This window comes from Myxine glutinosa, chromosome 4, assembly GCF_964187855.1.
Source record: "Myxine glutinosa chromosome 4, kmMyxGlut1.1, whole genome shotgun sequence".
NCBI lineage: Eukaryota > Metazoa > Chordata > Myxini > Myxiniformes > Myxinidae > Myxine > Myxine glutinosa.
Window position 1 is genome coordinate 201003503 of NC_136264.1, and position 27052 is coordinate 201030554.

General features: G+C 43.9%; 1 protein-coding gene across 2 annotated transcripts in view; it reads right to left on the reverse strand.

Annotated features, from left to right (window-relative positions):
• The window catches only part of LOC137425632 (plexin-A1), a 235555-nt gene that overhangs the window by 66472 nt on the left and 142031 nt on the right, over positions 1–27052 (reverse strand). For both annotated transcript variants that reach the window (XM_078776907.1, XM_068114238.2), the window contains exon 15: positions 7738–7874. In XM_078776907.1, coding sequence (XP_078633033.1) covers positions 7738–7874 — 137 coding nt within the window. The remainder of the gene's footprint in view (positions 1–7737; positions 7875–27052) is intronic.

The following is a 27052-nucleotide window of genomic DNA, read 5'->3' on the forward strand; positions in this document are numbered from 1 at the left end:
GGCATTTAATATGGAATATTTTTTTTTTTCTTGACTTGGGTTTACTTTCTTAACTCAGTATATCAATCTGGTGACTTTCTTTTACACTTTGGTGATTTATTTGTTAAAAGAACCATGTCACTGATTGTCTGTCGCAGCAAGAAGTCAACAACAGGATTATATCACAGGTGGCGTGGCAAAATGTACGGACAGGTGCATTTGACGATTGGCTTCACAGTCGGGTATACAAGGGTTGTTGCGTTCTGTATTAGTGGAAAACAACTGCTGCACGTCTCCAAAAGTTATTGCCGCTTCCTCTGGAGATGGTCCGTCAACTCGACAATGCTGTTTGTCATGGAGTGGTGGCTTTACGAAATTCCGGCATGAAACAGCGTGCTATTGCTCGGCAGTATGGCATCACTCAAGGTCAGGTGCCAAAGATCCTGAAACGAAATGCTCAGAGGGGTGTCCCTACTCCAATACCGAGGCCAGGACGTCCCCGCAGAACCACAAGGAGGGATGATCGCCAGCTGCACCGGTTAGTCCGCAATGGCCGTACCAAGTCAGCTAATCGGCTTAGGGCTGAGTGGCAGCAACTGACAAATGTGCCTGTATCCAGAAGGCGAAACAACCAACGACTGGTTCAAGCAAGCTATCGTGCCAGGCATCCCCTGAGAAAGCCACGACTGACCAGACAACACAGCCAGCGCCGATTGCAGTGGGCCAGAGAGCACCATCAATGACAGCCAGGACACTGGAATCACGTGACCTTCAGTGACGAGTCTAGATTTCTGGTCTATCGTCAAGATGGCCGCATCCGAGTGCGCAGACAAGTGCATGAAGCCCACAACGAAGATTGTATAGTGCCAAGAGTCCAGGCTGGAGGTGGTGGGGTGACCGTTTGGGCTGCTTTTCATGCAGGGGGCAAAACTGACCTGGTTGTTCTGAATGGAAACCTGAACCAGTTCAAGTACAGGGCCATTCTGGAAGAAGCATTGCTTCCATTTGCTCGTGCAGCCTTTCGAGGAAACTTTGTCTTCCAAGATGACAATGCACGGCCTCATCGTGCTCGCATGATCCAACACTTTCTTGCTGACCATGGTGTGGAGCATATGGAGTGGCCTGCCATGTCCCCGGATATGAATCTGATAGAGAACTTATGGGCAGAATTAACGCGTCAAATCGACCACTTGGACCAGCAGCGGACCTCTGTGCGTGAATTGCAGCAGGCTATTGTCACTGCATGGCAAGCGATTCCTGTCCAAACCTTGGCAAATCTCGTGAACAGCATGCCTCAACGTGTATGCGCTCTCCTGAATGCTTGTGCGGGTTACACGAAGTACTGAACTGTAATTTTACTGTCGGTAATCCCAGTCGTAATTTAACTTTTGTTTTTGTTAAAAACATTTTTGGCTAATGTGCAAAATAAAGAGATACTTCTGGAAAACGCACAGAAGTTTAACACAGTACTGTCCATGAATTGAGTTCGATATCAGTTTACATCACTTTCAAGGATCAATTTATTTGTTTCGAAATGTCAAATGTGGTTTTTGTTTCTTTTAAAGGTCACATTAACAAAATCTAGAATAATTTCAACATAATTCCAATGAACTTTTGGTTCTAAGACATCTTGAAAAGTAAGTTCACCCCCACAAAAAAATATAATCCATATTAAATGCCAAGTCTGTATATAGACACCACGATTCTGAAATGTGAGTCCTTTTGGATACATAAACTTCGGACAAAAATCCCTCATGGCATAAATTTTGATGATTAAAGAATGTTCCGACATCAACCCAATCAAATCATTAACCATAACCCATTCATTCATTCATTCATTCACTCATTCATTCACTCATTCTTTCATTCTACCTTTATATGTCATTTATATAAATATATAAATAAATATATAAATATATTATATGAATATAAATGGTATATGAATATATGCTTGTGTTTATCTATGTATGTATCTCTATATTTGTATAAGCACGTGCATCAACTGTAACGCGAACGGTAACTGTAAGCTGCGCTTCACTTCTGTTGAACTTGGGGACGGTGAGTGAGCTTTGGCATGGCTCTTCCTTTTGTATGCATTTTCTACACATATCACACATCTTACACACATATCACGATACATACTTGTCTGATATACATGCCTGTTGTTTCTGTAGACTAAGAAGAAGACCTTTGTTGGTCGAAAGCTTGTCGAAAATTAAAGATCGACGTCCTGAAGCTACGTCCGCGTCTGATTTAATCTCTCGATTATTTATTTAATGCAAATGAGACGCCCTGCTCGTACTGTGGAGTTTCTACTATTTCTCACAGTTATATATACATATACATTGTGTGTGTGTGTGTGTGTGTGTGTGTGTGTGTGTGTGTGTGTGTGTGTGTGTGTGTGACCAAATTTTGCAAACATGCTGGGGGTAACCAAGGTCAGGTCAAGGGCACCAAATATCATTCCCCCTCACCCACACCCCCAAGCTAGGAAATTCTCCAAGCATATTTGTGTAGATGTGAAGATCATATAATACAATCGGCTTGGCCAATCTACACAAAATATTGCATAAGTGCTGGGGGGTACCCGGTACCCAGTCTGGTCATGGGCACAAAAAATCCTTTTTTTCACCCCCCCCCTTCCTCAGTGTCTGAAGGGCTCACATGGTCCACTATCAACCCCCTTTCAGTAAGACTTCCCAAATCCAGGATCACTGCTCACCTCCACTCATTTGTTCCTCTTTATTCCCCTGCCAGTGGAATCAACTTCCACATCCTCCTCAATCTCATTCTTCCAGTGGAATCAACTTCCACATCCTCCTCAATCTCATTCTTCCAGTGGAATCAACCTCCACATCCTCCTCAATCTCATTCTTCCAGTGGAATCAACTTCCACATCCTCCTCAATCTCATTCTTCCAGTGGAATCAACTTCCACATCCTCCCCAATCTCATTCTTCCAGTGGAATAAACTTCCACATCCTCCTCAATCTCATTCTTCCAGTGGAATCAACTTCCACATCCTCCTCAATCTCATTCTTCCAGTGGAATCAATTTCCACATCCTCCCCAATCTCATTCTTCCATCCAGGTCTTCAAGGCAGCTGTTCACCTATCAGATCATCCCCCTATCCAAAACCGTGGTCTTTTCGAACCTCATTAACCCCACCCAAATCCTTCCTAGTTCTCCAGTTTTTCCTCTTTGGAGTTTCCTTCTCCATGAATGCGTGTTTTCCTTCCATTTTTTGGCTCTTATGTCGTGTTTCCAGTTCCCCCCCCTCCCCACCCCCCCAAGTCATTCACGAACTGGCCGTCCATGCCTGAAGTCAAAAAATTTAATACGTAGATTATTTGGGAACTGGTAGCTGGACCCCCCCTAGGTCATATTATCCTCTTAAACTAAAGTATAAAACAAGCTTGGCTGTGCCATTGTTAGACTCTCGGTCTAGTTAATGCATACCAACTAAATCTAACAGGTGGTCTCTCGCTTGACGTCCATCTGAGGGACGGTGTACCTTTTGAAGTCATGCCGCACCTGTGAAGCAATAACCAGAAGTTTATAGTTGGGTCCTGAATCAAACCCAATTTAGACAGCTCACCACCTTCGGTGGCAGAGGTAACAAGAATGGCACTCGTCCGCAAAATATTGTCAGACTTGAATGGTGTAGGAGAATCGAGTTATATTTAAATTTGAAGTCTCACCAAGACACTGGATATAAGCACATCGGACACCATATGTGAAATGTATTTTTAGATCAAAACAGACACTTGTCATTTGTAGATTCTTTTTTAAAAAAGGATTCCTAACAAACATTGATAATCCTATCGATATACATCAACAAGCGAGATGCCAATAACTGATCGATACAATGAGTGGAGACAATAACCTTTTAAATCGTTTTTGGGGAGGAAAATGATGAAGTTTTAGGCATTGTGTATCAGGAAAAAATGTCCAAATAAATAATCTTCGAACACCTGTAAAACTGTAACCATGAAATGGATTCCCACCAAATGGATTCCCACCAAATGGATTTTCCTCACCAAAGCACGCGATGCATTCTGCATTCCTACCTATTAACCCGCATCCTACCAACAGGGGTCTTTTTGGAGCCTTTGTGCCAACATTTTCATGCGTTATTTCCATATTAGTTTAACAATGTACTGTAGCGGTTACCGCTGGGTATACACAATCGCCTTGCGCTTGCACCTACCAAGGACGCGGCCAGGGAGCGATCACCATGCCGGGCTCGTCCAGGCCGCCCGGACAGGCCCAGACGCGCCTCTCCCGGGCATGCCCGGACTCGCCGTTCCCGTCTTTCCCGGGCACGTCCAGATTCGCCTTTCCAGGGCTCGCCTAGGACGCCCGGGCATGCCCGCTCTCGCCTTTCCAGGGCTCGCCCAGGACGCCCGGGCGCATCCAGACTCGCCTTTCCAGGGCTCGCCCAGGACGCCCGGGCACGTCCAGACTTGCCCAGGACGCCCGGGCACGCCCGGTCTCGCCTTTCCCGGGCAAACGCTCCGGCATGATGTGTATATATATTGCTGCCCGATAAACGGGCTTTTCAGAGTACCCGAGTTTGATTTGTGCAATAAAGCAACTCGGACGAATTCCCGTCTTTGGTCGCGTCAATCCTTTCGACTCGCGTTGGAGCACAGCTCCTTCAGTACAGTATTTCATGTTTAATTAGTTTGTTTACGGTACCTACATTATATGGGCCAGTAATAAATATATACCAGCGATCCCCGTGGAAAAATGTATGTTAAAAACACATAAAAAGTTAAAGGGAAAAAGTGAGTGGATAAAACATGTCACAAAAAGTACAAACAAAAAAAACCTCACTCAGATGTATCTAAAGGTAAGGCTATGATAAAGGAAACGATTCATCACTAAAAAGGTTAAATATTTTTAACATGTCATTTGTTGTCCTGTGAAATCATCAAAGCATGAGAGAGGGGTCGGTGAGATGTGGAGTATTGTAAATTTGCATTTGAGGCGGTGTATAAACAGTTTTTCATTCTCACCATGCTAGATTACATTGTTAGATGGGCCACACACAATACATATATGAAATTTTAAATGTTTGTCACTAAAAAGGATACTTTTTTTTTAAATACGTCTTATGTTCTCATGTGAAATCATGCAAGCACGGGAGAGAGGTCGGTCAGACGTGGTTTAATGCGAGTTTGCATTTGAGGCGGTGTATAAACCCCTTTTATTCTCACTGGGCTGGACTACAGTGTTAATGGCCTGCACACACAATAAACATGTGAAATTAAAAGTCTTTGTCACGAAAAAGGTTAATTGTTAAAATACGTCTTATTTTTTCATTTGACATCATCCAATCATGGGGGAGAGATCGTTGGACGTGGAAGGGAATGGCATACATACAGGAACGTACGTACTTTTAAAATTAGCTAAAACATGAAGAGAAAAAGGGAGAATCAACAAATGGATGTAAACCTGTCGAGGTCCATAACATGGGTGATATGTTGTCCAAACTTCGGACATGAAGAAGTCAATTAGCAAGCATGTAAACGACCTGTTCAATAAACCAAACTCGTTATTATATAATATATATGATGTTTTGAGATCCCATTTTGCTGTGCAGAGTTACCATCAAATCCTTTCTGGGGTCCAAAAAGACCCCAAGGTGTTTTCGTTCTTTACTATACATATATGATTACTTCACATGTTATTTGTATCGAGTAAGTCATCTAAAACAAAAAAAAATGCTTTTTTTGTTTACTTTATCACTAAAACATCATCAAATCAAAATATATTTCCTCATTGATGTGAATCTTTAGCAGATTGAATAAAATTTAGTGATTAAAAGTTTGGGGTCATAAAAGTCCCCATTTGTTGGGTTAATTTTAGATTTTGTCTAAAATTTTTTTTTTTTTTACATGCTTGTTGATCTTATCAATAAAACACCATGTTTATTTCAGTCATTGATGTGAAACATTGACAGATTCGGTGAAATTGAATGGTGTTGAGTTGAAGTCCGAAAAGGCCCCAGTTGGTAAGATTAGGTTGTGGGATCTGGATGTCAGTGTCACATGTCCTTCTAAAACTGCAATAAATTGTTGCACATGTGTATGTAGGACACGGACATGTAGGTAAATGTTACATGCATTATGGTATGGCTGGTGGAAAATAATTGTCCAATAATTTATTCTGAGTAGTTTAGCCTATTGCCCGAAACAAATTACATAAAATTAGAAACAATAGATTACATCGGAAACAAGAAAGAGCAATTAGAGTTTGCAGACCCTCACCGGGATGTGTTTTCAGTGGGTTTTAAGGCTTTTGTGTTAAAAAAATATGGCGGCCGAACCACGTCACCGATGACGTCATCATTTTTTTTTTCTCCACAAATTTATCCCTAGATTATGCTCAAGAAATTTAATCTTAAACGGATGAAGTTTTGTACTTGTCGAATTATGACGTCATAATGGAGGCACCTATGACATCTTCATTAACATATTTTATTCCCCATGGAGAGTTCTTTGCAATGAACCATGTCACAATTTTTTTCTGTTCAGCACTTTCAGAGATATAGAGGTGCAAAGTTTTTCCGTTTTTTCAAGATGGCGGCCAAACCACGTGACCTATGACGTCATAATTATCATCAAAAATTCTACAGGTGGAGTTGCACCTATGGTGAAAATTTCCTGTCAATCGGACCAACGGTTGCAGAGAAAATCATATGAATTCTGTGCGGACAAACAAACAGACAAACAGACAGACAAACAAACAGACAAACAAACAAGAAGACGTCATGCGGAGCACGATACTTGCAAAATCCGCCCCCCACCACCAAGAAAAAAAATTCCATTGATACAGCAAATTGTCCATTTCATGAAGATTAAAATTGACAATCTTGATCAAAGCTCGGGTCAATAGGAAGAAAAGTGACGATTTTTTGGATGAAAAATGATGATTTTGGAAGGTTGACCTTGAGTTAACCTTTGACGTTTTGACCTCAAAAATAGTTAGTTTCCCTATTTAGTGATTCAATGTGCAAATGCTGTTCAATTTTCAAGTCAATCGAATGAAAATTGAGGATTTTAAAAACTAGGCCTATGTTGACCTTTTGGCCTATGCTGACCTCAAAAATAGTTGGTGGTTGAATTCAGTGACCAGATATGCAAGTCGTCTTCAAATTTCAAGTCAATCGGATGAAAATTGAGGATTTAAAAAACTTGGCCTATGTTGACCTTTTGGCCTATGCTGACCTCAAATATACTTGGTGGTTGAATTGAGTGACCAGATATGCAAGTCCTCTTCAAATTTCAAGTCAATCGGATGAAAATTGAGGATTTTAGAAATTTGGCCTATGTTGACCTTTTGGCCTACGTTGACCTCAAAAATAGCTGGTGGTTGAATTCAGTGACCAGATATGCAAGTCGTCTTCAAATTTCAAGTCAATCGGATGAAAATTGAGGATTTTCGAAATCTGGCCTATGGTGACCTTTTGGCCTATGTTGACCTCAAAAATACTTGGTGGTTGAATTCAGTGACCAGATATGCAAGTCCTCTTCAAATGTGGGGCTGGACAAAAGATGGATAAGGACAAAATGAGAGTAATTAGATGAAGAAATTGGAATATTTTCACGACATCGAGAGCTTCATAGCACAATCTAAATTTCCTAGTGTGCTCCAGAAAATCATTAATAGTAGATATACCTGTGACACCTGTCGAACAAGACAGTCCAATGTGTGTTACTTTAACATGCCCCTCATTTTCTGAGATCCTTACCTTCGAAAGGCACATGAATTGTTTCGAAATAAGATGGAGACAGAGCTGCCCGCATCCAAGTGACGTCCAGTGATTGTGACCAATGTCCCTCCTGAAACGGGTCCTTCGGCTGGATTCAGTCCAGCAAGCAATGGCGACTGAGGGAGGTGAATAAAGCAAACCGACAATGAATACACGTTACAATAATTTAGTTACACACCAACAACATCATCATCGTCATCATTCTATTCAAGGCCCACTTCAGACACAAAAGTTTTGAGAAGTGAAATTTACTTTGTTTTTTTTTTTTTTTTTTTTTTTTTTTTTTTGTATACAAGATCGAGGCTCGTGTAAGAGCTAACATTGATCACAAAAAAGACAAACTAACATAAAATATATGATCTTGCAATATATAATTCCCCCTCCCCCCCCCCCCCCCCCCTTCCCACGCCTCCTCCCCCCAAGCCCTCCACCTTCCACACATCTCCCTGCTCTCAAATGTTGTGTTTGTGTGCTTCCCCTTCTCTCCCCATCTTGTCTTCCGTTCCCTCTTTTGATATATTTTGTTTGTCTGGTTGATTTGTTTGTGAAGTAAATGTTAGCTCTTTCACGAGCCTCGATTCAGTATACAACAAAAAAAAAAAAAGGGAGCGGGAGAACAAGATGGGGAGCAGGGACATCGGGAGATCTGTGGGAGGGAGAGGGTTTGGAGGGGGAATGAAGCATGGGAAGGGGGGGGGGGAGGGGGAATTATATATTGCAAGATATGAAGTCGCATAAGATTTACTGATATTTATCAATTAAGATTCAAATATCAAGTCCTACGGAATTTTTCGTCATACATGGTATTGTTATGTGTAAGCGGGAGGATGCTGCTGTTGTTCATCTTCCTGCTGTCGGCTTGGCCTTCATGAGGCAAGGCTTTGCAGCAATGCACGTGAAGCCACACATCAATCATTTTAAAGCCTCACGTCATCCTGTAAGCGTGTGTTCACCCGTCTTTCATGATTACAACCTCCCCAAAACAAATCTCCCTCCCCCCTTCAATTCACACCCCTCTCCATCTCGCCCAAGTCACTCAGTACGGTTTCCCAAGTGCAGGTTTGACGGGGATTTGTTTTGCAGATGTACAAGGCCACACCCACCATACAGGTAGTACGAGACTCCGCCCGACGAAGCACATAGACTCACACAAACAGTGGAGAAGGGAAACACGTGGCTCTCAACGAGAGTGAAAAAAGGGAGAGAAGAGGGTGGAATTTCTCTAAATTATACCCGAAAATATCAGGGCCTAAAAAACAAATTGATATTTTCATTGAATATTCCATGAAAATCCTTAACACATCTCAACTTGTTTCCAACAAATTTCACATGAATTCCAATGAAATGAGTGACAGAACGACCAGTTTGATGTCAGGCATGAGCATTTTACACCAGGGATCTTCAAAAGGGGTTGTTGTTGTTGTTGTTGTTGTTGTTTTTTATATCACAAAAGTGCCGTTTTTAAGTAATATTATTTTCCAGCATTTAAGCATCTATAGATTATTTGATTGTGCATTGAAATATCCAAATAAATACCCAAATACTGTTTATTCATGAGACACCTTGAATGTATTTGAGATTAGAAGCATTCAAAGCATCAAGCTTGGCACTGATTGCAGAGATGTCTGGGTCTATGATTCTGAGCCATTATCGGGTCAGGGCACAAAAGGCTTTTGCAGGATATCATCTTCATCTTGTGTGAGATGTGGTTATTGCACCTTCCCGGGAATTGGAGGGTAGGGAAGGAAGACGATGCAAGGCCTATTCTGAGTATTCAAACGGAAAACGAAATACAGCATCAGAGTCTTGAGAAGGAACCTGAAGAAGTAAAGAGCAAAGACGGAGTCATCAGGAGGTCTGCCTACTCCATGACAGTCAAACCCAGCCAAGTGCCACCAATTGAGCCTCACAGAAAAAGTCTACGAGAATTCACTTCTCCTTCCACAGACATAGAAAGAAAGAGAGAAATAAAGAAAAAGCAAGAATTATAATTAATAAAGAGAAATGTGAAAAGGTAGAAAGGAATGTGAATGATTCAAAGAACAAAGATGTCGGAGGAACCCGGAAATATAGATTTTTACTCCCCAGGAAAAAACGCAGCAACAGGTACAAGCTACCAGAGATCCGTCAGCGAGGAAGCACAGTCAGGAAATGTCACCCTCAACATTATCTGTTTCACCACAAACAGAGCGAAGAAAGGTAAAAACACTAACTTAGTGCTGTGTACGTCAACTAGCAGAGTCTTCAATGAGGCCTTTGAGCTTTGTTTAAAGGCAGCTAATCACGAGTTCCAAAGGCATCCATTACCTTGAAGGGCTGAATGGAGACTATCTAGTAGCTCGGCCAGAAAAGTGATCTCATCTGTGCAGTTGAATTCCGTGAAATATTCTTCCCTGACAAACATACCACACGTGCTACATCAAACTCACCTTTTCATGACGCCATCACGAACCACATTAAAGATGGTTTGTGCTGCCACTTGACATTGTCGCACACCACAAACGATATTAAACCATTCAGTGTCCAAGATGTTAATTCAAATGCAGCTCATAGTGTTTGTGCAAAGGGCCTCCAGAAAGTTTACAAGCTTATCTAGTATTCCTAAAGCATAAAGACGCCCCAAGAGGGATGGTCTGAAAACGTAATCAAAGGCGGCTTTCAGAATGAAACAGGCAACAATTGTGGATGCGCAATTTCTTTTTCAGAAAAGTGTCATAAAGAAAGAATCCAATTAGCTGTTAGGGTTAGCATCACCGGTGTTTGAAAATGTAACGGCCTGATCCTTATAAGATGGCGTGAAAAGCATTTATCAGTGGACGGTAAATGTGCATGTGATGGTTTCGCAATGGCCATTTGTTTGATTGTTGTGCACAGACTGAAACTTCGGCAGGTGTTGCACTGAAATGTATCATGAGCAGTTACATGTATCATGACATCACAGTGTATACACACATGCATATACACTACATGACCAAAAGTATGTGGACACCCAAACATCAAACATCTCATTCCAAATTCATGGGCATTAATATGGAGTTGGTCCCCCATTTGCTGCAATAACATCCTCGACTCTTCTGGGAAGGCTTTCCACTAGATGTAGGAACATTGCTGCGGAGATTTACTTCCATTCAGCCACAAGAGCATAAGTGAGGACGGGCACTGATGTTGGGCGATTAGGCCTGGCTTGCAGTCGGCGTTCGAATTCATCCCAAAAGTATTCGATGGGTTGAGGTCAGAGCTCTGTGCAGGCCACTCAAGTTCTTCCACACCGATCTCGACAAACCATTTCTCTATAGACTTCGCTTTGTGCACGGGGGCATTGTCATGCTGAAACAGGAAAGGGCCTTCCCCAAACTGTTGCCACAATGTTGGAAGCACACAATCGTCTAGAATGTCATTGTATGCTGTAGCATTAAGATTTCCCTTCACTGGAACGAAGGGGCCCAGCCCGAACCATGAAAAACAACCCCAGACCATTATTCCTCCTCCACCAAACTTTACAGTTGTCACTATGCATTCGGGCAGGAAGCGTTCTCCTGGCATCCGCCAAACCCAGATTAGGCCGTTTGACTGCCAGTTGGTGAAGCGTGATTCATCACTCCAGAGAACGCGTTTCCAGTGCTACAGAGTCCAATGGCGGCGACCTTTACACCACTCCAGCCGACACTTGGCATTGCGCATGGTGATCTTAGGCATGTGTGCGGCTGCTCGACCATGGAAACCCATTTCATGAAGCTCCCAACAAACAGTTTGGAACTCGGTACTGAGTGTTGCAACCGAGGACATACTATTTTTATGTGCTACACGCTTCAGCCCTCGGCGGTCCCGTTCTGTGAGCTTGGGTGGCCTACCACTTCGCGGCTGAGCTGTTGTTGCTCCGAGACATTTCCACTTCACAATAACAGCACTTACAGTTGACCGAGGCAGTTCTAGCAGGGCAGATATTTGACGAACTGACTTGTTGGAAAGGTGGCATCTCAGGACTGTGCATGTTAAAAGTCAATGAGCTCTTCAGTACGACCAATTCTACTGCCAATGTTTGTCTATGGAAATTGCACGGCTGTGTGCTTGATTATATATTTACACCTGTCAGCAATGGGTGCAGCTGAAACATCCGAATCCACTAATTAGAGGGGATGTCCGCATACTTTTGGTCATGTAGTGTATGTGCACACAGTTCTACAGTGTTGTACAATATATACAGTCACGTGAAAAAGTAAGAACACCCCATGTAAAGGTTTGACTTTTTCAACATATTTCAACATACAGCTATTTGATCTTCCTTTTAACAATATTGATAGATAAAGGTAATATAATATAACAAATATCATGAAACATTTACATTTTGTAGTCCATTGTATAATTTAATTGAGCATAAATGCAAATTTCGCATGTGGAAAAAGTAAGTACACCCCGACATTTATCACTACTTCAAACACCTAAAATTAGAATCAGGTGCACCAGCTCAGGTGCAAATGATTAGAACATCGTTGGAGAAGATCTTGGAGCAACCTGTCTTATTTAAACCTCAGACATTTCGTTTGGTTTGCTCTTTGTTGTTGAAGTGTGTGGCGTCACCTTGCCTAGATCAAAAGAGCTCTCTGAGGCCTTCAGAAAGAAGGTTATAGATACCTACGAGTCTGGGAAGGGATTTAAAAAGATCTCCAAACAATTTGAAATCAATCATTCGACTGTCCGGAAGATCATCTACAAGTGGAGAAGATTCCAAACAACTGCCAACTTGTTCAGCCCAGGCCGCCCCAACAATTTCAGCCCGAGAGCAGACCGCAAGATGCTGAAAGAAGTCTCTAAGAACCCCAGAATGTCATCACGGGACCTACAGGTAGCTCTTGCCACTGTTGATGTCAAAGTGCACGAGTCTACCATTAGAAAGAGGCTGCACAAATTTTATCTACATGGGAGGTGTGCCAGGAGGAAGCCTTTGCTGTCCAGAAAGAACATCAGGGCAAGACTAAAGTTTGCCAATGGAGACCTTGGCAAAGACCAGCACTTCTGGAACAATGTGTTCTGGACAGATGAGTCAAAGGTAGAGCTATTTGGCCACAGTACCAGAAGACATGTTTGGCGAAAACCAAAGACAGCATTTGACCACAAGAACCTGATACCAACTGTAAAGCATGGTGGTGGAAATATTATAGTTTGGGGCAGCATGCTGCATCAGGGCCTGGGCAGCTCACAATCATAGACTCCACGATGAATTCTTCATTGTACCAGAGGGTGCTTGAGGATAATGTGAGGCCATCTGTCGGAAAGTTGAAGCTCAACCGAAGGTAGACCTTGCAACATGACAATGACCCTAAACATACCAGTAAATCCACCAAGGATTGGCTGAAAAGAAAGAAATGGAGGGTTCTGGAATGGCCAAGTCAAAGCCCGGCTCTAAATCCCATCGAGATGTTGTGCGGGGATTTGAAACGAGCTGTGCATGCAATTGTGCATGCTGTGCAACAATTTTTTGTTTGAATAAATTATTGCAAAGTCAATTCTTCATTGTTTTTTGTTCAATTAGATCACCTTTGTCTGTAGATACTGTTTAAATGAAGATCAAATATTGATATGTCCACATATGTTAAAAAGATTAAAAAACATTTCATGGGGTGTACTTACTTTTTCCACATGCGAAATTTGCATTTATGTTTATTTAAATTATACAATGGACTACAAAATGTAATTGTTTCATGATATTTGTTATATTATATCACCTTTATCTGTCAATATTGTTGAAAAGAAGAACAAATAGCTGTATGTTCAAATATGTTGAAAAAGTCAAAACTTTACATGGGGTGTAGTTAATTTTTCACGTGACTGTGTAGTGTGTGTATGTATGTATATATATATATATATATATATATATATATATATATATATATATATATATATATATATATATATATATATATATATATATATATATATATATATATTGTTGTGGATATGAGAATGTTTTTTTATTTTATTGTTGTGGTAAAATGTTGTTGTAAAAGGTTGTTGTAAAATATCACCCCTCCTCCCTCCGTTTGTGGTTGTATAAAGGTCAAAGGGCGTTCCCGTAGTTAGTCCATAAAACATACATGCAGGACACGATATATCTTTTTTGACAGTTATATCCTTATTATGTGTATTAGTGTAAGGCTGTGTCTTCCATTAATTGAAATACTCCATTGCACCAGTGAAAGAGATAGATTCCCTTCATTCCCACTCCCAACACTTCCATTCCCCCCTTTCCGTCAATTGCAATTCGCATTGCCAACTGCATGTTGGGCGGTTTTCCCTTCATCCGCCATTGACCACGAGGCAGGGTTGGGGGAAGAAAGGCGTGTCTCCACCTCGTCATAGCGGGGAGGAGGGGCGTGCCCGCCCGTCGTCATCCAGGGCGGAGCCCGAGGGTCGCGCGACCAACCAGGGCCGAGGTGAGCACCCCGATGGGCGTGTCCAAAACGCCGGCGGCGTAATCGCTGGAGGCGCTATAAAAGGCGCAAACGGAAGTGAGTAGTGAGTTGGTCTGAGTCGGTTGCCAGAGGAGGGTCAGTGGTTGCGTTGGTTGCGTTGAGTTGTCAATGGTGAGGAGACACCAGGGCCAAGAGAGAGAAGGTGCCAAGGGCCATTACCAGCAGTTGCGCCAGAGACGGCAGACGCGCCCTGAGCTGAGCCAGAGAGGCAGCGTTGACTCCACCAGGCAGCTTCAACCCGTTACCCCGCGGGGACCAAATAGCGGTGGCATCGGTGGCCGTCGAGGTCCAGCCGACGTCCCGTGCGGGATCAAGCCCGAACCATCTGCCCCAGCTGAACCTTCCCATTCCTCCTTCCAGCATTCATTCCATTCCATCCTTCTTGTATACGTGAGTTTGTTTTGTTTGTTCTGTCCCTGGGTATTTAATTAAGTCTGTAGGTAAGCTAGTATTTTCCCTGTGTCACCTGCGTCTTATGTGCTTGTAAATAAACGTGACTGCTTTCTTTTTGCTTGTGTGTGTAAATAATAAACCCCATTACTCGTCTGTACGTCTTCTCGCTTTATTCCTTTTCCTCTTGCATTGCGTCGTTTTTGTCTTTTCCCTCATTGAGCAGCTGTGGTGCGATACGGCCAAAGTTCTGGGTGAATCGGGTGAGTCAGGGATCCTGTAACGGTCGCGGCAATACCAAACCGCTCGGTAACTAACATCTTAATCCGCGATCTGTAACAATATATATATATATATATATATATATATATATATATATATATATATATATATATATATATATACACACACACATATACCACTCCTTTTTGCATATTCAGATGCATAGGGCTGCCAAAGCAAGCAATGTTTGGCTATACTAGATGGGTCGTCTCTCCGGTGCAGGATATTCCAATGGCTCATTCATCCTAGTCAGCTGGTTCTCATTTTGCCGACCTCGGAAGGATGACAGGCTGAGTCAACGCACCAGGTGTTAATTCAACGGAATGACAGGGGCTTGAACTCAGGACTTTGCAATCTTAAGCCAGCAACCATAACTGTTAAGCAAACACCAGGCTTATATATATACACAAAGAATTAAGTTAAGCACCCCTACACAACGAATTAAGGTAAGCACCCCCTAATATATATTCTTTGTGTATATGTATACATTGGCATATATTCTAAGGTATGTGAGATCAAATAATGATTGGTATGACATTAGCAATTATCCATTGATGAAATTGAGTGATCAAAGTGAAAAAAAGTGATTGGTTGAGTCAGTGATCCGATCACGTGGGTCCTACACACGTTATTGACGCAAAGATCGCTAGAGGTCTTCTCAGAACAATGACTGTACGTTAGAAAACATAAACGTCATCCACACTGTCCGTGATGGACCTATAGCTCCATACTTAAATTGAGGTGAAAATATGCCTAAAATTCCCAAAAAATTTCACCTTAAATTATTCAGAATAAAATATTGAAAACGGCATGATTGTTATGTTTTTATGTGACCATAATATCACTTCTCCAGAAAATATAGCAATATCATGGGTATATTACACTGTTTTGACGACAACAAACATGTAATGTGCGAGGTTGTAAAAAAACGGGGGGGGTGCTTAACTTAATTCTTTGTGTATATATATACTTGTGCATTTCATATAACTTATTTAAAGTGTACATAACTTGTACATTTCACATAACTTATTTAAAGTGGACATAACTTGTACATTTCATAGAATCTATTTAAAGTGTGCATAACTTGTTCAAAGTGTATGTGCTCATAACTTCTAAAATAACGAAAAATATCTCTTGGGAATATCCTTAGCTTCCCGACTAATGAATCATGTACGCAGGCATTTCAGTCCCGACTCGACATTTTCGTCGACTCTGTTTATTTACTTCACATAATTTGTGAATTACATGTCCATGCACATGTGAAATACAGTTTGTTTATTAATCCTGTACTTGCACACTATTCAGCCTTGAAAACTTGGACGAAAACCAAAAGTTTTCTTTCTTAAAGACTTCACTATTTTCTATCCCATGCATTATGAGAAGGTACCTTCTTTGGACAGTATACATGTAATACACCGCTGCCGTGAATGCTCCGAACAAAACATGTATTATCTCGTTTCCTCTGCAATAGAAGACTCATGTACAGTCTTCAAATCTACACCAGAGGCAGGAGAACTGACACGGAGTGAACAAAATGCCGGCGAATGGACTTTACAAATCAACCTTGAGATTGAAAGAGGCCTATTTTCACTTAAAATGCATTTTTGTCTAAAAATGCCAATTTTCATCAGATTTTCTCCCCATTTTTTGCAATCTAGTATAAAACCCTCTTAGCGACGAAGAAAAATTAAATCAGATATCGAATTAGAGTTAAGATAAAGCCGTGGGAGATTAAGAAAGCGCGAGCCTTACAAAATATGTCTATGAGGTTGGAGAACCGATACAGAGCAAACAAAGTGGCGGAGATTTGATTTTGAAGCCCCACTCAAAAAGACAGACAGGGCACAGACAGACTGGCAGAGAATATATACAGACGTGGCCAAAAATATTGGCACTCCTGCACGTTTTTCAAATAATGCACAATTTCTTCCAGAAAATTGTTGAAATAAAAAAATATTTTGGTATCCACATTTGTATTTATTTGGTTTGCAGAGGAACAAAACATAAAAAGCTGAAAAAATTAATAAACCTTAGCTTATTCAACACAGAAATCATAAAATGGCCCGAACAATATTATTGACACCCTTTATAAGTTGTTAGAAACAATTAGATTTCAAGCAGGTGATTCTCCTTTATTTTGGAATTGAACTCACCTCTGATGAGGTGCAGGTGCCTGCAATATAAAAAATCACTTATTCAACCAGTTTGAATGGAGAAAATGAGTCATTCTGCTGTTTTATGTCACTTTGTGTACCGCAATGAGCATGGAGATAAGACAGAAAACCAGATAATTGTCTGAGGAGGTCAGACACAAGATTGTAGCCAAGCATGGACGATTTCCAGGCTACAAGTCCATCTCCAGAGACCTTGATGTTCCTGTATCTAACGTACGCAATATTATCAGGAAGTATAAGGCCCATGTCACTGTAGCCAAACTCCCTGGACGTGGCCGCAAGAGAAAACTTGATCGAAGATTGCAGCGAAGGATTGTTCGAATGGTGGAGAAAGCACCTCGATCAACTGCCAAACAGATTCAAGCTGACCTTCAGACACTAGGTTCGACAGTTCAACTCACACCATCCATCGCCAACTCTATGAAAGGGGGTTCTATGGGAGGAGACCCAGGAGGACCAAACTGCTGAGAGAGAGAGAGACATAAGAAAGCCCGACTGGAGTTTTCCAAAACACACCTGAACAAGCCAAAATCCTTCTGGGAGAATGTCCTGTGGACAGATGAGACCAAATTACAGCTTTTTGGTGAAGCACATCATCTCTGTGTTTACAGAAAACAAAATGAAGCCCTCAAAGAAAAGAACACCTTCCCTACAGTCAAACATGAGGAGGTTCAATGATGTTTTGGGGTTGCTGTGCTGCCTCTGGCACTGGGTGCCTTGAATGTGTGCATGGAATCATGAAATCAGGAGATTACTAAGGCATTTTGGAGCGCAATGTTCAACCCAGTGTCAGAAATCTGGGTCTTCGTCGAAGGCCATGGGTCTTGCAGCAGGACATTGACCCCAAACACACTTCAAAAAGCACCCAGGAATGGTTCAAGACAAAGTGCTGGACTGTTCTGAGGTGGCGAGCAATAAGTCCAGATATAAATCCCATTGAACACCTGTGGGGAGATCTGAAAACAGCAGTTCGGAGAAGGCACCCTTCAAATCTGGGAGAACTGGAGCAGTTTGCACAAGAAGAGTGGGCCAAAGTGCCAGTAGAGAGGTGTGGGAAGCTCATTCATGGCTATAGGAAGCACATGACTGTAGTTATTTTGTCCAAAGTCTGTGCTACCAAATATTAAATCTGGGGTGTCAATAATTTGGTCAATGCCATTTATTTTTATTATCTGATTTAAAAGGATATATTAAGTTCTGAATCAAAAACAAAGGTCCTGTAATATTAACAGTGAAATAAAGAATTTTGGAGATCAAATACTTTTATCAATTTCAACTTATTTTTAGAGTTATTTGAAAAAAGTGCAAGGGTGCCAATATTTTTGGCCACAACTGCATGTATATGTTTATAGATAATAGTATTGTAGTGAAATTATACTGAAGGTGAACCCGGGAGTGCTCGCTTATCCCACTAAAGGGGCGTCTATAAGACCCGGGACAACCGCGACGCAAGGACACTCCAGCGACACTTACTGTGACATATAGTCCTGTAGTTTGAATGGTATGTACGCACCTATATGCTGGACTTGCTTGCTTTGCCTATTGATATCAGTCATTTCCCATGTAATACTCCGATTCTGATGTCTATTGCATGAATGTATTTTACAGGATGTTACCACAGATCTAAATGATATTAAACCTACCCAAGGTACAAGTCGTGTCTGTGGCTGATTTTCACGACATTTAATATCATTTAAATCTACGAAATGGCTGAACACAAGATGATCATGGTACCGATCCTCGACGCTGACACACAAGCCGAGGAGTCGGGGTCGGAGTTCACCCACTGGCTCAAAACGCTGGAGAATTATTTCGCAGCGCATGAAACCGAGCCCACCGCCGCGGTGAAGCTGTCCGTGTTACAGTCGAAGGTCCATCACCACGTCTACCGGTGCATTGCTCGATTTGAGACGTACGCCACTGCTCTGGCCGAGCTAAAGCGAATATACATAAAGAAACGGAGCGCCGTGCACGGCCGGCATCAGCTCTCTCAGCGGCGACAACAACCATTGGAATCGATCGATCGCTACGCACAGGAGCTGCGACACCTCCTTGCGGACAGCGCTCAGGAGGTACGGACACACGAGCAAGTTCAGGATGAGCTTCTCCGAGATTCTTTCGTCTCTGGGATCAGCTCTGGAGCCTTGAGGCTCCGACTCTTGGAGACCGCGGAGCTGACATTCACGGAGGCACTACGGTTGGCTCACGTCTTTACAGATGCCCGTGAACAATCTACCGCTTATGACCACCCACGAGTCGTGGCGGGGACTTCTCAACTCGCACGACCGGAGAGGGTTACCGCCGAGGATATGGGGGAGGACTCAACCACGGCCGAGTCTCTGGGTGCTCCTGAAGCGGTCTCGGCTTCCGGCCTGACTGCTGCTACCGCTGCCCGGCCACGGCCTGAACGGTACGCGAAGTGTTATTTTTGTGGTAATCGGCAGCACCCCAGATTCGAGTGCCCGGCTCGGGAGGCAATATGCCATCTGTGCTCCACCAAGGGCCATTTCGCGAAGGTCTGCAAGAAGTCCGCGCGAGGTACGCGAGCCTGCGCGGCCTTGAATGGGCTTATCGCTGAGCCAACGGACTGCGCACCGAGCGGAGCACCCCGCCCGGCCTTGATGAGCGTATCCCCTCCTCGTGGGCCCCTGGCTGCACGCTCGTCCTTGGTGGGGGACATCGGGCCGCCTAAACAACTGGCGTGACCACGACCGGCCGCGGAGCGATCGGCCTTGGCTGGCGTCCGGACGCCCACCTCAAACAAGCAATGAGGTACTGCTTTGAAAACTCCTCTGGATTCGCAGCGAACGCTGCACGGGACTCGAGCGCCATCTGACGGCGGCTTTTACGAATTACACGCTACCGCACCAGCTCATGAAACGGTGGATGGCAGTGATCCTCTACGCGTGACTCGGGCGCCCTCTGACGGCGGCTCTTACGAATTACACGCACTTGCTCCAGCACGGCCAACTATGCGCTTGTCACGAGGGTCCTCCACGGGCTGCCCGAACGACCGGCAAACTGCAGCCGGCGTGGGAACGTCCTCTGACAGTGGCTTTTACGATTTACATGCTCCTGCTCCAGCGCGGCCAACTATGCCCTTGTTACGGGGGTCCTCCACGGGCTGCCCGAACGACCGGAAAACTGCAGCCGGTGTGGGATCCACTCGCGAGGCACGATCTTCTCGCCCGGACGGCACAATACCTGCCGGATCTTCCGGCCTTGCTCAGGCCATCATTCCGCTCAAGGTCGAGGGCGTTTTTGCGCAAGCCTTAATCGACACGGGGTCTACGGATAGTTTTATCGATCAACGACTAGTACATCAACATGGGTGGCCGGTTCTCGGGACTACACGACGGATCTTCATGGCCTCCCAAGGACTTCGGCTGAGCACAAAAGGGGCATGTCGATTGAAACTTGTGATAAAGGGACGCATGTTCCCAGACGTGTATCTCATGGTATTACCTGCGTTATGTGCCGACGTTCTGTTAGGACACGATTTCCTTAAGCGACATGCACGTTTGGAAATGGACTTCGGTGGGCCGGACACGCTTGCTGTGTGCGCCCTCGCTCAGATGGACGTGGAGCCTCTCTCGCTGTTCCCCAACCTGACCACTGATTGTACCCCTGTAGCCGTAAAATCGCGGCGCTACTCTCGCGCAGATGCGCAATTCATTGCGGAAGAAACGGCCCAGCTCTTAAAGGACGGTATTATAGAACCCAGTCGGTCGCCGTGGCAGGCCCAAGTCTTAGTGGTGCGAAGTGAGGCCCATCGCCGGCGCATGGTAATCGACTACTCACAGACGATTAATCGTTTTACACAGCTGGATGCCTACCCCTTACCGGGGATGGATGCACTGGTACGCCAGGTGGCCCTGTACTCCGTTTACAGCACTCTCGATCTGCGTAGTGCGTATCATCAGGTCCCCATCTCTAGGGCTGATCGCGTCTATACAGCCTTTGAATCGGGTCAACGGTTGTACCAGTTCACTTGACTCCCTTTTGGGGTAACTAACAGGGTCGCATGTTTTCAGAGGGCTATGGATGACCTCATTACGAAGGAGAACTTGACCGATGTCTTTGTCTATCTGGACAATCTTACGGTTTGTGGGTATGACCAGAGGCATCACGACGCTAATCTGAAGCGCTACCTCGAGGTCGTGCAGAAATATCGCCTAACCATGAATGAGGCTAAGTGTCGCTACTCTACGCATGGTAGATCTTCTGGGGTACACCGTGACCCATGGCTCTGTCTCTCCGGATAAGGAGCGTCTGCGACCTTTGCTCGATATGGCTCCGCCTAGCGATCGGGCTTCGCTGAAACGCGTCCTTGGGCTGTTCGCCCACTATTCAAAGTGGGTGCAAAATTTCTCCGTGAAGCTCCGCCCCCTCGTGGCCTGCGACATGTTCCCCATGGGCCCGGCCGCCATGGCGGCCTTCGGGGGCCTTAAAGCCGACATCGCTGGCGCCGCTGTAGCGACAATTGACGAGAGTGCATCTTTCGTCTTGGAAAGTGATGCCTCGGATCATGCGATAGCGGCGACTCTCTCCCAAGGGGGGCGCCCTGTGGAATTCTTTTCGCGGACTCTCACCTCTGCTGAGCGGAGGCATTCGTCTGTCGAAAAGGAAGCGTACGCGATCGTCGAATCAATTCGGCGATGGCGGCCGTACTTGCTCGGGCGGTGTTTCCAAATCGTCTTTCTTTCTATTTTAATGTTTAGAATTAAAATAATAATAGAATTTATAAATTTATAGTTTAAAATAATAGAATAATTTCTATTAATGCTCAACGCATTAAGAATGAGAAAATCACTCGCTGGCGTATCGAACTCGCCGACTTCTGCTACACCATCAAATACCGCCAGGGGAAGGATAACCTGGTCGCCGACGTCTTATCGAGGCCGGCCACTTGCGCGGGGGTTGTAACTTTGGAGGGACTGCGCGCTTTGCACGGCACTATGTGTCATCCCGGGGTGGCGCGTTTCGCGCATTTTGTGTGCAGTGGTAATCTGCCGTACTCGATTGAGGACATCCGCCGGATCTGCCGTGATTGCACTATCTGTGCGGAGCTCAAACCGCGTTTTTACAACCCTCCTATGGGGACGCTGGTTAGGGCTACTAGACCATGGGAGCGATTGGCGATGGATTTCAAAGGGCCGCTGCCGGTGTCGAGTAACTCTCGTTATCTGCTCACTATCGTTGATGAGTATTCGCGATTCCCCTTTGCTTATATGTGCGGGGATATGTCGGCTGCCACGGTTATACGGTGCCTGCAGAATTTGTTTTCTATGTTTGGGTATCCGGCCTACGTGCATACCGATCGGGGTGCGGTGTTCCTGTCTCAGGAGGTGAGGGGCTACTTGCTCCAAAATAATGTCGCTTCGAGCTACACCACCCCGTACCGGCCCCAGGCGAATGGGCAGATCGAATGCTTTAATGGGATTATATGGAGAGCCGTCATGCTAAGCCTCAGGACCCTCGGCCGGGGCCTCGATAAATGGGCGTGGTCGCTACCTGCGGCTCTAAACTCGATCCGGGCTCTCCTATGTACAGCCACCAACCAGACTCCTCATGAAAGACTGTTCCACCACCCTAGAAGCTCGGGTAGTATCCAATCTTTACCCAGCTGGCTCGCTGAGCCGGGGCCGGCCTATCTCAAACGAGCGGTTCGCGCTAGCAAGTACGATCCCCTTGTTGATAAGGTGCGGCTACTCCAGGCTAATCCTGGGCATGCTCGTGTGATAACGGCAGACGGACGCGAGTCTACTGTCTCTGTACGCCATCTCGCCCCTTGTGGAGTCGACGACGGGGATATCGACGAACCAATCTATGAGTCTATGGACTCTACCGAAGCTTCCTCTATGGAACTACTGCCGTCACTTCCGTCGTCGCCTACTCCCTTGCCTGATGGCTCTGGGGTGCCCCCTCCGACACCCACCTCCGGCAGCTATTCCGACGCGTGGGACTCCGGGCCTGGGGACGCCGTACCCGGTAGTCTCCGGACACGAACTGGCAGGGTAGTTCACCGCCCCGACCGCTATGGGTGGACCGACTGACGTGGATTGAACTACCCCATTCGATTATTGCTGACGCTTGCTTGCGACCTGCCTAGCGGCAGTATAGTTTTAACGGTGGGGAGAATGTAGTGAAATTATACTGAAGGTGAACCCGGGAGTGCTCGCTTATCCCACTAAAGGGGCGTCTATAAGACCCGCGACAACCGCGACGCAAGGACACTCCAGCGACACTTACTGTGACATATAGTCCTGTAGTTTGAATGGTATGTACGCACCTATATGCTGGACTTGCTTGCTTTGCCTATTGATATCGGTCATTTCCCATGTAATACTCCGATTCTGATGTCTATTGCATGAATGTATTTTACAGGATGTTACCACAGATCTAAATGATATTAAACCTACCCAAGGTACAAGTCGTGTCTGTGGCTGATTTTCATGACAAATATTAGCTATACATATCGATATATAGATAGAATATATATATATATATATATAGATAGAATATATATATATATATATATATATATATATATATAGATAGAATATATATATATATATATATATATATATATATAGATAGAATATATATATATATATATATATATATATAATATATATATATATATTATATATATATATATATATATATATATATATATATATATATATATATATATATATACATACTATATATATATATATACTATATATATATATATATAAATATATATATATATATATATATATATATATATATATATATATATATATACAGTGAAACCTTGACTTACGAGTTTAATTCGTTCTGTAACCGAGCTCGTAACTCAATTTGCTCGTTTCTCAAATTAAATTTCCCCATTAAAATGAATTGAAATGCTATTAATCCGTTCCAGCCCCCCAAAAACCACACCAATTTTTTTTGAAATATACAGTATATATAAAAATATCTCGCGCTTTATATTTCACCTGTATGCAGCATACAAGTTGGCAGGATGGCCTGGACTGGAGGTACGCACACTAGACTCTAAACTGTCCAGCCTGGGTTTGAATCCCGACCCAGCTATAACTTGTCATGTCGGTGTTTCACAGGCAGGGTGATTCATCAATGTGTGTACCGCTAAAATGGGCGCCCCGTTTGCGTCCCATTAGTTGTTGGATGTTAAGGATCTCACCGTGTCTTCCACAAAGAGAAGGCAAGCTATCGCCGGCACTCTGAACAAGTTGTGGCCTGGCATGCTCTTCTCCTCTGCCGTTATATACGTCCTCCTCGGCATCTTTTTCCAGAAGAGCCCTGTCTCGTCACAGTTGAAGATTTGCTGGGGGATGTATCCTTCGGCTTCTATCAGTTCGGCAAAAGTTATAATAAAATCTTCAGCTGCCTTCACATCCGAGCTTGCTGCCTCACCATGCCTGACGACGGAGTGAATGCCGGTCCTCTTCTTAAAATTATCAAACCATCCCCGACTGGCTTTGAATGACTCTTCCGATGCCTCGTCCGTTGATGTTCCCGCCGTCTGCTGCACCAAATCCCCGTAAATGTCTCGTGCCTTCTCACAGATGATGCTCTTGGTCACGGTATCTCCTGCGAGCTGCTTCTCCGTCAACCACACAAACAACAACTTCTCCATCTCTTCATGGACAGAGGTCCGGAGCTTTGAAATAATCTTAACGCCCTTGGCTGGCGTTATAGCCTTTATCGACTCCTTCTGCTTCAAAATCGTACATATCGTAGAAGTACTACGATCGTACTGCCTCGCCAAGTCGACAACACGCACACCTCGCTCATGTTTTTCAACCATTACGTGTTTTATATCCAAGCTCGCTCGCTTGTAACTCAGATCTCGGCTCGCATCACAAAGCAAAAAATCGACCGAGCGACGGCTCGTATCTCGGAAAACTCGTAAGTTGGTGCACTCGTAAGTCCAGGTTTCACTGTATATATATATATATATATATATATATATATATATATATATATATATATATAGTATATATATATACATATACATATATATATATATATACATATATATATACATATACATATATATATATACATATACATATATATATACATATACATATATATATATACATATACATATATATATACACATATACATATATATATACATATACATATATATATATATATATATATATATATATATATATATATATATATATATTGTTGCGGATATGGGACTTGGCCTCAATATCCGCTTGTAAATACTCCCCTATTTCCCCAATACTCCCCAACTATCCCCAATCCCCCATTCCCTAGTCCCATTGCCTGTAAATAACACTCTGTAGAACCGACCTTCCCCTTTTTCCCCCATTAAATGTCGTGCCCAGGTCCACCGCATCTCACGTAGACAACTTTCGGACATCTTGCTAGTTATTCTTAGTCTATGTCAGTTAAGGACTCGTTTCCATTAATTCTGACTCTTCGTTGCACCAGAATGTGATCGTATGGCACCAGTAGTGAGTTTAGGACCTTCCCATACCTCCTCCCATCTTCTTCCCCAAACAACAACTACAACAACAACTACAACAGCAACTACAACAACTACAACAACGGCGCGCGCGGGGAGTGTGCGTCCTCACTCCGGCTCGGTTAGCCGCCATTACCCATGTGCGCTCCGACGGGGTTACCACGAAGGGGCTCCCTGTCAGCCCCTCGTCAAGGGCGGAGCAGGTAACCCCCCCCGCACGCACCCAATGAGAAGCAACGGGCCGATTCCATCTGGGGCGGAGCTAACGAGCCGAGGGCGTGTCACTCCCCGCCGGATATACGCGGCCACTTACCGGACGTGACGTCAGATGCGCCCCGTGCTTGAAGAAGAGCCAGTCACCACCTCCAAGCGCTGAGCGAGCTCCACGCATCGACCCGGTATTGCAGTACCTCCGAGAACGGTGCACCCCCTCCGAGAACAGTGCACCTTGAGCCATCGATACCCGCTTTCCTTGCCATCAATCCCCGTGTGAGTCAGTTTTTGTCCCGTTTATCTGTCGTCTGTCGGGGCTATTATAAGAGTGTGTCTAAGTGCCTGCCTTTCTATGCTGTCCCTCTTGTCGTTGTAATCTGACCTTCCGCCCTAATATAACCTCCTCCGGAGGTCTTGAGAACTGAACCCTTGGTGTCGTGTCATTTGAATCCCAGCCGTTGTGTCCTTTTCCTTCATTGACCTAGCATAGCGCGACTCGGACAAGGTTCGAGTATAATCGGGTAACTTGTGCGGACACGGCGGCCATTCCGCTCGGCCCACCATAACATCAAAGTCGTGTCTGTAACAATATATACAGTATATATATGTGTGTGTGTGTGTGTGTGTGTGTGTGTGTGTGTGTGTGTGTATGTGACTGGTTCTGGCAAAACCAGACACTTGTCGGCATTTCTCTTAGCAAGAAAAAGCCGAAGAGAGTCAAAATATGACCACAGGGACCAAATTGATATTTTTATATGGATAGAAAGAGTAACTTCTCGAGATTATTATGCACCAAAACATTTTTCCAAGAAACAACAGAAAAGTTGTGAAATTCGACGAAGAATCTAAAATGTCATCTCAAAATGTGCTCAGAAAGTCACGATTCAAAAAGACACGAAGATCGCGAAATTTCGATGTTTTACTATGAGCCATACATCGTAATTCGAAGGAGATCCCTGACATACATGTTTTGTATGAATGAAAGCTCTACGTGTGCACATTGTTTGTGCGTGTGATCTGTATTGTGAACTTTGAACCTAATTATCTCCATTGTTTAAACGAAAATAGAATTGTCATAAAAATACCATAACTTCGTTAATTTTCATCCAATTAACATAATGTATATATCAAATTAAAGAGAAAAGCATGGGCAATCAGATGACATCAAAATCTAAATTTTGGGTTTTGCCCCCAAGTGTCTGCTTTTGCCAGAGCCAGTCACATAGATAGATTGAATGTATATACAGTCA